The 12,468-nt window shown below is 58.1% G+C and overlaps 1 protein-coding gene across 2 annotated transcripts in view; it reads left to right on the forward strand.

Moving 5' to 3' along the window:
- slc25a42 (solute carrier family 25 member 42) overlaps positions 1-12,219 on the forward strand; it is a 59,961-nt gene extending 47,742 nt beyond the window's left edge. For both annotated transcript variants that reach the window (XM_045694357.1, XM_014141246.2), the window contains exon 8: positions 10,510-12,219. In XM_045694357.1, the coding sequence (XP_045550313.1) occupies positions 10,510-10,835 (326 nt within the window). In that variant the 3' untranslated portion in view covers positions 10,836-12,219. The remainder of the gene's footprint in view (positions 1-10,509) is intronic.
- The last annotated feature ends 249 nt before the right edge of the window (positions 12,220-12,468 follow it).

Raw genomic sequence — 12,468 nt, forward strand, 5'->3', positions numbered from 1 at the left:
CATCTCTCTCACTCCTCCCTCCCTCCCTCCCTCTCTCACTCCTCCACTCTCACTCCCTGCCCTTCCTCTCCATCTCCATCTCTCACTCCATCTCCCTCCACTCTCTCTCCTCCATCTCCCTCACTCTCTCTCCCCTCCCTCCTCTCTCTCTAATCCATCCTCCTCTCACTCTCCTCCACTCCTCCTCTCACTCCCTCCTATCACTCTCTCCTCCTCATCTCTCCTCCATCTCTCCTCCATTTCATCCTCCCACTCACCCCTCCTCCTCCATCTCTCCCTCCTCATCTCACCCTCTCCCACCCCATCTCTCCTCTCTCTCTCCCTCTCTCCCTCCTCCCTCCATATCTCCCTCCCTCCTCCTCTTCTTCCTCCTCCCTCTCCACCCACTCTCCCTTCATCACTCTCTCCCTCCATCCCTCCTCTCTCTCCCTCTCACCCACTCTCCTCCATCCACTCTCTCCTCCATCAACTCCCTCCTCTCTTCACTCCCTCCTCTCTCATTCCTCTCTCACTCCCTCCCTCCATCTCTCCTCTCTCACTTCCTCCCTCCATCCCTCCCTCTCTCACTCCTCCCTCCATCTCTCTCTCCCTCTCTACTTCCCATCCCTCCTCTCCCTCTCTCCTCTCTCCCTCCTCCATCTCTCACCCTCTCCCTCCTCCCTCCTCTCCTCCTCCCTCTCTCACTCTCTCCCTCCATCTGTCTCCTCACTTTCTCCTCCATCTCTCACTCTCTCCCTCCCTCTCCTCCCTCCCTCCCTCCATCTCTCCCCTCTCCCTCCATCTCTCCCTCCATCTCTCACCCTCTCCCTCCATCTCTCCTCCCTCTCTCACCCTCTCCCACCCTCCATCTCTCCTCTCTCCCTCCTCCATCCTCTCACTCCTCCTCCCTCTATCTTCCTCCTCTCTCTCCTCCCTCCCTCCCTCTCTCACTCCCCTCCCTCTCTCTCACTCCTCCCTCCTCTCTACTCCATCTCTCACTCCATCTCACTCCCTCCTCTCATCCCTCCTCTCTCACTCCTCTCTCCTCCTCATCTCCTCTCCCTCTCACTCCTCTCTCTCATCTCTCACTCCCTCCTCTCTCACTCCCTCACTCTCACTCTCTCACTCCTCCCTCCCTCTCTCACTCCTCCCTCTCCCTCCATCTCTCCTCCATCTCTCACCCTCTCCCTACTCACCCTCCCTTCCTCCATCTCTCCCTCCCTCCATCTCTCCTCCTCCATCTCTCCTCCCTCTCTCACCCTCTCACCTCCCTCTCTTCTCCTCCCTCCTCCTCCTCTCTCCTCCCTCCTCCTCCATCTCCTCTCCTCTCTCCTCACCCTCCTCACTCCTCCCCTCTCTCACTCCTCTCTCACTCCCCTCCTCCTCCTCTCTTCATCTCCTCCTCTCTCACTCCTCCTCACTCTCTCTCCATCCTCTCTCACTCCATCTCACCCCTTCTCCACTCCCTCCCTCTCACTCCCTCTCTCCTCCCTCTCTCCCTCGTCTCTCACTCTCTCCCTCCATCTCTCACTTCCCTCTCTCCCTCTCCCTCCCTCTCATCATCTCCTCCTCCTCTCACTCTCCTCCACTCACCTCTCTTCCTCCTCTCTCCATCCTCATCTCTCCCCCCTCCTCCATCCTCCCTCTCCTCCTCCTCATCCTCCTTCCTCCCTCTCTCACTTCTCTCCCTCTCTTCTCCCTCCTCTCTTCTCCCTCCACTCTCATCACATCCCTCACTCTGTCACTCCCTCCACTCCCTCTCCCACTCCCTCACTCTCTCCCTCACTCCTCCCTCAGCCTCTCTCCTCCTCTCTCATCCTCTCTCTTCCACTCTCTCTGTCCTCTCTCTCCTCTCTCTCTCTATCTCTCCTCCCTCCTCTTCATCCTCACTTCACTCTCTCCCTCTCTCATCCTCCTCACTCCTCCTCCCTCTCTCACTCCTCTCCTCTCACTCTCTCTCTCACTCTCATTCCTCCTCCCTCACTCCATCCTCCTCTCTCCCTCCATCTCTCCTCCTCCCTCCCTCCACTCTCTCATCCTCCTCTCTCTCTCTTCACTTCTCGTCCTCTCCTCCTCCCTCTCTCCCTCCACTCTCCTCCTCGTCATCTCTACCCTCTCCTCCCTCTCCCTCCCTCCATCTTCCTCCTCCTCCTCCCTCACTCCTCTCTCCTCCCTCTCCCTCTCTCCTCTCCCTCCTCCTCCTCTCCTCCACTCCTCCCTCTCTCTACTTCCTCCCTCTCTCCCTCTCTCACCCTCTTCCTCCATCACTCTCCCTCCATCCCTCCCACTCTCCTTTCTCTCACCTCTCTCCCACTCCACTCTCCCTCCATCTCCCCTCCCTCACTTCCTCCCATCTCTCACTCCCTCCCTCTCTCCTCACCTCCTCTCTCCATCTCCTCACCCTCTCCCTCCACTCATCTCTCCCCTCTCCCACTCCATCCTCTCTCACCCTCTCCCTCCTCCTCTCTCCACCCCTCCTCCCTCCTCCATCTCTCACCCTCTCCTCCTCCTCTCTCTCTCCTCCATCCTCCTCTCTCTCTCTCCCTCTTATCCCATCTCTCACTCCCTCCTCATCTCTCACTCCCTACCCTCTCCCTCCTCCATCTCTCTCTCCCCTCTCTCCTCTCCTCCTCTCCTCCTCCCTCTCTCCCTCCTCCCTCTCTCACTCCCTCCTCTCCCTCACTCCTCTCCCTCTCTCACTCCTCCTCTCTCTCCATCCCTCCTCTCTCCTCTCACTCCTCTCCCTCTCACTCCCTCTCCCATCTCCTCCTCCTCTCATCCTCACTCTCCCTCCTCACTCTCACCTTCTCCTCCCTCTATCTTCACCTCCTCTCTCCCTCTCTCTTCCCACTCTTCCTCCATCCTCTCACTCCATCCCTCCCTCTCTCTCCCTCTCTCACCCCTCTCCCTCCATCCTCCCTCCTCCTCCCCTCCTCTCTTCCCTCCTCCATCTCTCCATCTTCACCCCCTCCCTCCATCTCTCCATCTCTCAACCTCTCCCCTCTCCATCTCTCACCTCTCCCTCCCTCCATCTCTCCCCCTCCTCCTCCCTCTCTCCCTCTCCCTCCCTCCATCTCTCTCTCCTCCTCCGTCTCACCCTCTCCTCCATCCTCTCTCCCCCACTCTCCCTCCATCTCTCATCCTCTCCCTCCCTCTCACTCCCTCTCCCTCTCCCTCCCTCCTCCATCTCTCCTCCATCTCTCACCCTCTCCCTCCATCTCTCACCCTCTCCCTCCCCTCTCCTCTCCCTCCCTCCCTTCTCTCCCTCCCTCTCTCCTCCTCCCTCTCTCACTCCATCTCCCTCACTCTCTCTCCCTCTCCCCTCCACTCTCTCCTCACTCTCCCTCCTCTCTCACTCCCTCCTTCTCACTCCCTCCCTCTCTCACTCCCCCCTCTCTCACTCCTCCCTCTCTCCCTCTCCTCCATCCTCTCTCCCTCTCTCCTCTCTCCACTCCCTCCTCTCTCACTCCTCTCCACTCACTCCTCCTCTCTCCTCTCCATCTCTCTCCCCCTCTCCCTCCATCTCTCCCTCCATCTCTCACCTCTCCCTCCTCCTCACCCTCTCCTCCCTCCATCTCTCCCTCCCTCCACTCTCTCCTCCCTCTCTCACCCTCTCCCACCCTCCTCTCTCCCTCCCTCCCTCCATCTCTCCCTCACTCCCTCCATCTCTCACCCTCTCCCTCCATCTACCTCTCCCTCCCTCCATCTCTCCCTCCCTCTCTCTCCCTCTCTCCCTCCTCCCTCCATCTCTCACCCCCTCCCTCCTCCTCTATCTTCCTCCCTCTCTCTCCTCTCTCACCCTCTCACTCCTCCTCCCTCTCTCACTCCCTCCCTCCTCCCTCCCTCTCTCACTCCCTCCCTCTCACTCCCTCCCTCCCTCCTCTCTCACCCTCCTCCCTCCCTCTCTCACTCCCTCTCCCTCCCTCCATCTCTCACTCTCTCCCTCCTCCATCTCTCACCCTCTCCCCTCCATCTCTCACCCTCTCCCTCCTCCATCTCTCACCCTCTCCCTCTCTCTCCCTCCCTCTCACTCTCTCCCTCCATCTCTCACTCTCTCCCTCCCTCTCACCCTCTCCTCCTCCTCCTCCATCTCTCCCTCCCTCCTCCTCCCTCCCTCCATCTCTCCCCTCTCCCTCCATCTCTCCCTCCATCTCTCACCCTCTCCTCCCACTCACCCTCTCCCTCCCTCCACTCTCCCTCCCTCCATCTCTCACTCCCTCCTCCCTCTATCTTCCTCCCTCTCTCTCCCTCTCTCTCCCTCCCTCTCTCACTCTCCCTCCTCTCTCCCTCCCTCCCTCCCTCTCACCCTCTCCTCCATCTCTCCCCCTCTCCTCCATCTCTCCCTCCATCTCTCACCCTCTCCCTCCCACTCACCCTCTCCCTCCCTCCATCTCTCCCTCCCTCCATATCTCCCTCCCTCCATCTCTCCCTCCCTCTCTCACCCTCTCCCACCCTCCACTCCTCCCTCCCCCTCCCTCCTCTCTCACTCCCTCCCTCCCTCTCTCCCTCCCTCTCTACTCCATCTCTCACTCCATCTCCCTCACTCTCTCTCACTCCATCTCCCTCACTCTCTCTCACTCCATCTCCCTCCCTCTCTCACTCCCTCCCTCTCTCACTCCCTCCCTCTCTCACTCTCTCACTCCCTCCCTCTCTCACTCCCTCCCTCTCTCACTCCTCACCTCCCTCCCTCTCTCACTCCCTCACTCACTCTCTCACTCTCTCCTCCCTCCCTCCCTCCCTCCCTCCCCCCTCCATCTCTCCCTCCATCTCTCACCCTTTCCCTCCCACTCACCCTCTCCTCCTCCATCTCTCCTCCCTCTCTCACCCTCTCCCACCCTCCATCTCTCCTCCTCTCTCTCCCTCTCTCCCTCCTCCTCCATATCTCACCCCCTCCTCCCTCCCTCTATCTTCCTCCCTCTCTCTCCCTCTCTCACCTCTCCTTCATCACTCTCTCCCTCCATCCCTCCCTCTCTCTCCCTCTCTCACCCACTCTCCCTCCATCACTCTCTCCCTCCATCACTCCCTCCCTCTCTCACTCCCTCCCTCTCTCACTCCCTCCCTCTCACTCCCTCCTCCATCTCTCCCCCTCTCACTCCCTCCCTCCATCTCTCCCTCTCTCACTCCCTCCCTCCATCTCTCCCTCTCTCACTCTCTCCCTCCCTCCATATCTCACCCTCTCCCTCCCTCCCTGTCTCACCCTCCCTCTCCCTCTCTCTCCCTCCCTCTCTCACTCTCTCCCTCCATCTCTCCCTACTCTCTCCCTCCATCTCTCACTCTCTCTCCCTCCTCTCCCTCCCTCCCTCCCTCCATCTCTCCCCCTCTCCCTCCATCTCTCCCTCCATCTCTCACCCTCTCCCTCCTCCATCTCTCCCTCCCTCTCTCACCTCTCCCACCCTCCATCTCTCCCTCTCCTCCCTCCATCTCTCACTCCCTCCCTCCTCTATCTTCCTCCCTCTCTCTCCCTCCCTCCCTCCCTCTCTCACTCCCTCCTCTCTCTCTCACTCCCTCCCTCTCTCACTCCATCTCTCACTCCATCTCACTCCCTCCCTCTCTCACTCCCTCCCTCTCACTCCCTCCCTCTCTCACTCCCTCCCTCTCTCACTCCCTCCCTCTCTCACTCCCTCACTCTCTCACTCTCTCACTCACTCCCTCCCTCTCTCACTCCCTCCCTCTCCCTCCATCTCTCCCTCCATCTCTCACCCTCTCCCTCCCACTCACCCTCTCCCTCCCTCCATCTCTCCCTCCCTCCATCTCTCCCTCCCTCTCTCACCCTCTCCCACCCTCCCTCTCTCCCTCCCTCCCTCCTCCATCTCTCACTCCCTCCCTCCCTCTATCTTCCTCCCTCTCTCTCCCTCACCCTCTCCCTCCCTCCCTCCCTCTCTCACTCCCTCTCTCACTCCCTCCCTCCCTCTCTCACTCCCTCCCTCCCTCTCTCACTCCCTCCCTCTCTCACTCCCTCCCTCCCTCCCTCTCTCACTCCCTCCCTCCCTCTCTCACTCCATCTCACTCCCTCCATCTCTCACTCCCTCCCTCTCTCACTCCCTCCCTCTCTCACTCCCTCCCTCTCTCACTCCCTCCCTCTCCCTCCATCTCTCACCCTCTCCCTCCATCTCTCACTCTCTCCCTCCATCTCTCACTCTCTCCCTCCATCTCTCACTCTCTCCCTCCCTCTCCCTCCCTCTCACCATCTCCCTCCCTCCCTCCATCTCTCACCCTCTCCCTCCCACTACCCTCTCCCTCCCTCCATCTCTCCCTCCCTCCCTCCCTCCATCTCTCTCTCCCTCTCCCTCCCTCCCTCTCTCACTCACTCCTCCCTCCCTCTCTCACTCCCTCCTCTCTCCTCCTCCTCTCTCACTCCCTCCCTCCCTCTCACTCCCTCCCTCTCTCACTCCTCACTCCCTCCCTCTCTCACTCACTCCCTCCCTCTCTCACTCCATCTCACTCTCTCTCACTCCATCTCACTCCCTCCCTCTCTCACTCCCTCCCTCTCTCACTCCCTCCCTCTCTCTCTCACTCCCTCCCTCCCTCACTCTCTCACTCACTCTCTCACTCCCTCCCACTCTCACTCCCTCCCTCTCTACTCCCTCCCTCTCTCTCTCACTCCCTCTCTCACTCTCTACTCACTCTCTCACTCCCTCACTCTCACTCCTCCCTCTCTCACTCCCTCCCACTCTCACTCCCTCTCTCCTCCTCTCTCACTCCCTCCCTCTCTCTCTCACTCCTTCTCTCACTCTCTCACTCACTCTCTCACTCCCTCCCACTCTCACTCCCTCCCACTCTCACTCCCTCCCACTCTCACTCCCTCCATCTCTCACCCTCCCACTCACCCTCTCCCTCCCTCCATCTCTCCCTCCCTCTCTCACCCTCTCCCACCCTCCATCTCTCCCTCCTCTCCCTCTCTCTCCCTCCCTCCTCCCTCCTCTCCCTCCCTCCTCCCTCTCTCTATCTTCCTCCCTCTCTCTCCCTCTCTCACCCACTCTTCCTCCATCACTCTCCCTCCATCCCTCCCTCTCTCTCCCTCTCTCACCCACTCTCCCTCCATCACCCCCTCCCTCACTCCCTCCCTCTCTCACTCCCTCTCTCACTCCCTCCCTCCATCTCTCCATCTCTCACCCTCTCCCTCCCTCCATCTCTCACCCTCTCCCTCCCTCCATCTCTCACCCTCTCCCTCCCTCCATCTCTCACCCTCTCCCTCCCTCCATCTCTCACCCTCTCCCTCCCTCCATCTCTCTCTCTCTCTCTCTCTCCCTCTCTCACTCCCTCCATCTCTCACTCCCTCCCTCTCTCACTCCCTCCCTCTCTCACTCCCTCCCTCTCTCACTCCATCCCTCTCTCCCTCTCTCACTCTCTCACTCACTCCTCCCTCTCTCACTCCCTCCCTCTCTCACTCCATCTCTCTCTCACTCCCTCCCTCTCTCACTCACTCTCTCACTCTCTCACTCACTCTCTCACTCCCTACTCTCACTCCCTCCCACTCTCACTCCCTCCCACTCTCACTCCCTCCCACTCTCACTCCCTCCATCTCTCCCTCCCTCCCTCCCTCTATCTTCCTCCCTCTCTCTCCCTCTCTCACCCACTCTTCCTCCATCACTCTCCCTCCATCCCTCCCTCTCTCTCCCTCTCTCACCCACTCTCCCTCCATCACTCCCTCCCTCACTCCCTCCCTCTCTCACTCCCTCCCTCCATCTCTCCATCTCTCACCCCCTCCCTCCATCTCTCCATCTCTCACCCTCTCCCTCTCTCCATCTCTCACCCTCTCCCTCCCTCCATCTCTCACCTCTCCCTCCCTCCATCTCTCACCCTCTCCCTCCCTCCATCTCTCACCCTCTCCCTCCCTCCATCTCTCACCCTCTCCCTCCCTCCATCTCTCACCCTCTCCCTCCCTCCATCTCTCACCCTCTCTCTCCCTCCATCTCTCACTCTCTCCCTCCCTCTACCTCTCACCCTCTCCCTCCTCCCTCCCTCCCTCTCCTCCATCTCTCACCCTCTCCCTCCATCTCTCACCCTCTCCCTCCATCTCACCCTCTCCTCCCACTCACCCTCTCCCTCCCTCCATCTCTCCCTCCCTCTCTCACTCCCTCCCTCTCTCACTCCCTCCATCTCTCACTCCATCTCCCTCACTCTCTCTCACTCCATCTCACTCCTCCCTCTCTCACTCCCTCCCTCTCTCACTCCTCCCTCTCTCACTCCCTCCCTCTCTCACTCCATCCCTCTCTCCCTCTCTCACTCTCTCACTCCCTCCCTCTCTCACTCTCTCACTCACTCCTCCCTCTCTCACTCCATCTCTCCCCCTCTCCCTCCATCTCTCCCTCCATCTCTCACCCTCTCCCTCCCACTCACCCTCTCCCTCCCTCCATCTCTCCCTCCCTCCATCTCTCCCTCCCTCTCTCACCCTCTCCCACCCTCCCTCTCTCCCTCCCTCCTCCCTCCATCTCTCACTCCCTCCCTCTATCTTCCTCCCTCTCTCACCCTCTCTCCCTCCCTCCTCTCCCTCTCTCACTCCCTCTCTCCCTCCTCCCTCCTCCCTCCCTCTCTCCTCCCTCCCTCTCTCCCTCCCTCTCTCTCACTCCTCCCTCTCTCTCTCACTCCCTCCCTCCATCTCTCACTCCATCTCTCACTCCATCTCCCTCACCTCTCTCACTCTCTCACTCTCTCACTCTCTCACTCCCTCCCTCTCTCACTCCCTCCCTCTCTCACTCTCTCACTCCCTCCCTCTCTCACTCCCTCTCTCACTCCCTCTCTCACTCCCTCTCTCACTCCCTCCCTCTCTCACTCCATCTCTCACTCCCTCCCTCCCTCCTCCATCTCTCACTCCCTCCCTCCATCTCTCACTCCCTCCCTCCTTCCCTCACTCCCTCCCTCCTTCTCTCACTCCCTCCTCCTTCCCTCACTCCCTCCCTCCATCTCACTCCCTCCCTCCCTCCCTCCATCTCACTCCCTCCATCTCACTCCCTCACTCCCTCACTCTCTCACTCACTCCCTCACTCACTCCCTCCCTCTCTCACTCCCTCCCTCCCTCCATCACTCACTCCCTCCCTCCCTCCATCTCTCACTCCCTCCATCTCTCACTCCCTCACTCCCTCCCTCCCTCCTTCACTCCCTCCATCTCTCACTCCCTCCCTCTATCTTCCTCCCTCATCTTCTCCTCTCTCTCCCTCTCTCACCCTCTCACCCTCTCTCCCTCCCTCCCTCTCTCACTCCCTCCCTCCCTCTCTCCCTCACTCCATCTCTCACTCCATCTCCCTCACTCTCTCTCACTCTCTCACTCTCTCACTCTCTCACTCTCTCACTCCCTCCCTCTCTCACTCTCTCACTCCCTCCCTCTCTCACTCCCTCTCTCACTCCCTCTCTCACTCCCTCCCTCTCTCACTCCCTCCCTCTCTCACTCCATCTCTCACTCACTCCCTCCCTCCATCTCTCACTCCCTCCCTCCCTCCATCTCTCACTCCCTCCCTCCTTCCCTCACTCCCTCCCTCCTTCTCTCACTCCCTCCCTCCTTCCCTCACTCCCTCCCTCTCTCACTCACTCCCTCCATCTCTCACTCCATCTCTCACTCCATCTCCCTCACTTTCTCTCACTCCCTCCCTCTCTCACTCTCTCACTCCCTCCTCTCTCACTCCTCCCTCTCTCACTCCCTCTCTCACTCCCTCTCTCACTCCTCCCTCTCTCACTCCCTCCCTCTCTCACTCCATCTCTCACTCACTCCCTCCCTCCATCTCTCACTCCCTCCCTCCCTCCATCTCTCACTCCCTCCCTCCATCTCTCACTCCCTCCCTCCTTCCCTCACTCCCTCCCTCCTTCTCTCACTCCCTCCCTCCTTCCCTCACTCCCTCCCTCCATCTCACTCCCTCCCTCCCTCCCTCCCTCCATCTCACTCCCTCCATCTCACTCCCTCACTCCTCACTCTCTCACTCACTCCCTCTCTCACTCCCTCCCTCTCTCACTCACTCACTCCCTCCCTCTCTCACTCCCTCCTCCCTCCATCACTCACTCCCTCCCTCCCTCCATCTCTCACTCCCTCCATCTCTCACTCCCTCACTCCCTCCCTCCCTCCTTCACTCCCTCCATCTCTCACTCCCTCCCTCCCTCCTTCCCTCCCTCCTCCATCTCTCACTCCTTCCTCCCTCCTTCCTCCTTCCTCCATCTCACTCCCTCCCTCCATCTCACTCCCTCCCTCCATCTCACTCCCTCCCTCCCTTCCTCCATCTCACTCCCTCCCTCCCTCCCTCCATCTCACTCCTCACTCCTCCTCCTCCTCCCTCCATCTCCCCTCACTCCCTCTCTCCCTCCATCTCTCACCCTCTCTCCCTCCATCTCTCACCCTCTCTCCCTCCATCTCTCTCCCTCCATCTCTCTCCCTCCATCTCTCTCCCTCCATCTCTCACCCTCTCTCTCCCTCCATCTCTCACCCTCTCTCTCCCTCCATCTCTCACCCTCTCTCTCACCCTCCATCTCTCACCCTCCATCTCTCACCCTCCATCTCTCACTCACTCACTCACTCACTCACTCACTCCCTCCATCTCTCTCCAGAGCGGAGCGGTCGCCCCCAGCCCTACTCGTACGAGAGGTTGGTGTTCGGGGCATGCGCAGGTCTCCTGGGCCAATCGGCCTCCTACCCGTTGGATGTGGTGCGGCGGCGCATGCAGACGGCGGGCGTGACGGGGCACACCTACGGCACCATCCTGGGTACCATGCGGGACATCGTGGCGGAGGAGGGCGTGGTGCGTGGCCTCTACAAGGGCCTCAGTATGAACTGGGTCAAAGGGCCCATCGCTGTGGGCATCAGCTTCACCACCTTTGACATGACACAGATCCTTCTGAAGAAGTTGTACCAGCTGAGGTATAATAACAGGTAACCAGTAGGGAGAGACTGGTGGAGAGATGGAGAAGGCAACGGCCAGGGAGTGAAGACCATAGATAATAGCAGGACAGTCGCTCTATGAGAACCTCAGCACAAACGACGTGAAGGCCAGGATGAGAAAAAAAAACGTTGTCGCTTTCTAAGGTCAAGGCATGATGGATTGGGGAATGTGTGATTGAGTGATCCAGGTCAGCACTGTGGACACACACACACACACACACACACACACAGTGTGTGCAATGAATGTCTTCAACTTTGTGTATGTACATGGAGGCATGAAGTCTCATAAGAGGTACATTGGGTGGATCATAATATACACTGTCATCCTGTACATCGTGTTCAGGTGCAATATGTTCAGTTATTCAAAATGCACAATGATCTGCATATGTAAAGGTCTAGGTTACCTGTGTGTGTGTGTGAGAGACTGTGTGTGTGACTGTGACAGACAACGCACACCTTCCGGGTGTCTCCCTTGCCTTGCGTCCCTACTTGAAGAGGGGATCTTCCAACAGTCTGGATCAGATGAGTTGTTCCTATCTATCTCCTTCCACATGAGTTGGATTTGTCTTTTATCAAACCACAATGTACCCCCATGAGATTTAGTTTTGTTTGGTTGATGATTTTTGTTTAATGAGTTATACCAAAGTATATACAAGAGGGGCATTGTAATTAATAATGATTTATGACTAGAGAAGATTGATATTAATAACATATTTTCTTTGGTACAGTGAAGTTCTCACAAGAAATATACACAGTGTACAAAACATGTCCATGACATAAACTGACCAGGTGAATCCAGGTGAAAGCTATGATCCCTTGATGTCACCTGTTAAATCCACTTCAATCAGTGTAGACAAAGGGGAGGTGACAGGTTAAAGAAGGATTTTTAAGCCTTGAGACAATTGAGACATGGATTGTATATGTGTGCCATTCAGAGGGTGAATGGACAAGACAAAATATTTAAGTGCCTTTGAACAGGGTATGGTAGTAGGTGCCAGGTGCACCAGTTTGTGTCAAGAACTGCAACGCTGTTGAGTTTTTCGCACTCAAGTTTCCTGTGTGTATCAAGAACGGTCCACCACCCAAAAAGACATCCTGCCAACTTGACACAACTGTGAAAAGCATTGGAATCAACATGGGTCAGCCTCCCTGTGGAACGCTTTCAACACCTTGTAGAGTCCATGCCTTGGACAAATTGAGGCTGTTCTGAGGGCAGAAGGGGGTGCAACATAATATTGGGGAGGTGAACCTAATATTTTGTACACTCGGAGTGCAATGAATACAGTGAGTGACAATACACAGCTGTTTTTTCACTGACCTACTAACCTGCAGAAAATGAGTTGAACTAACTGACATATATGGGTTAACCTAACAGCCAATAGAATGTTTCTCAGCAGTCTGTCAGTGTAACACGTCCACAGTACTAAAACAGGCCACTGGTATATATTTTAATAGTGTCCAGTTCTATCTTTAGCCTGGCTACAGGCTTGACTGGCTGGCTGGCTGCCTGGGGCTCTGCCTTGTCAGCAGTAGGGAGGACAGCTGGGGGGGTTGTATATTGAGCTAAGTGGAGTGATATAGGGTCGGGGTGATGTGGTGCTGGTAGGGGGGTGACGTGATGCTGGGAG

The sequence above is a fragment of the Salmo salar genome, chromosome ssa14 (assembly GCF_905237065.1).
Source record: "Salmo salar chromosome ssa14, Ssal_v3.1, whole genome shotgun sequence".
NCBI lineage: Eukaryota > Metazoa > Chordata > Actinopteri > Salmoniformes > Salmonidae > Salmo > Salmo salar.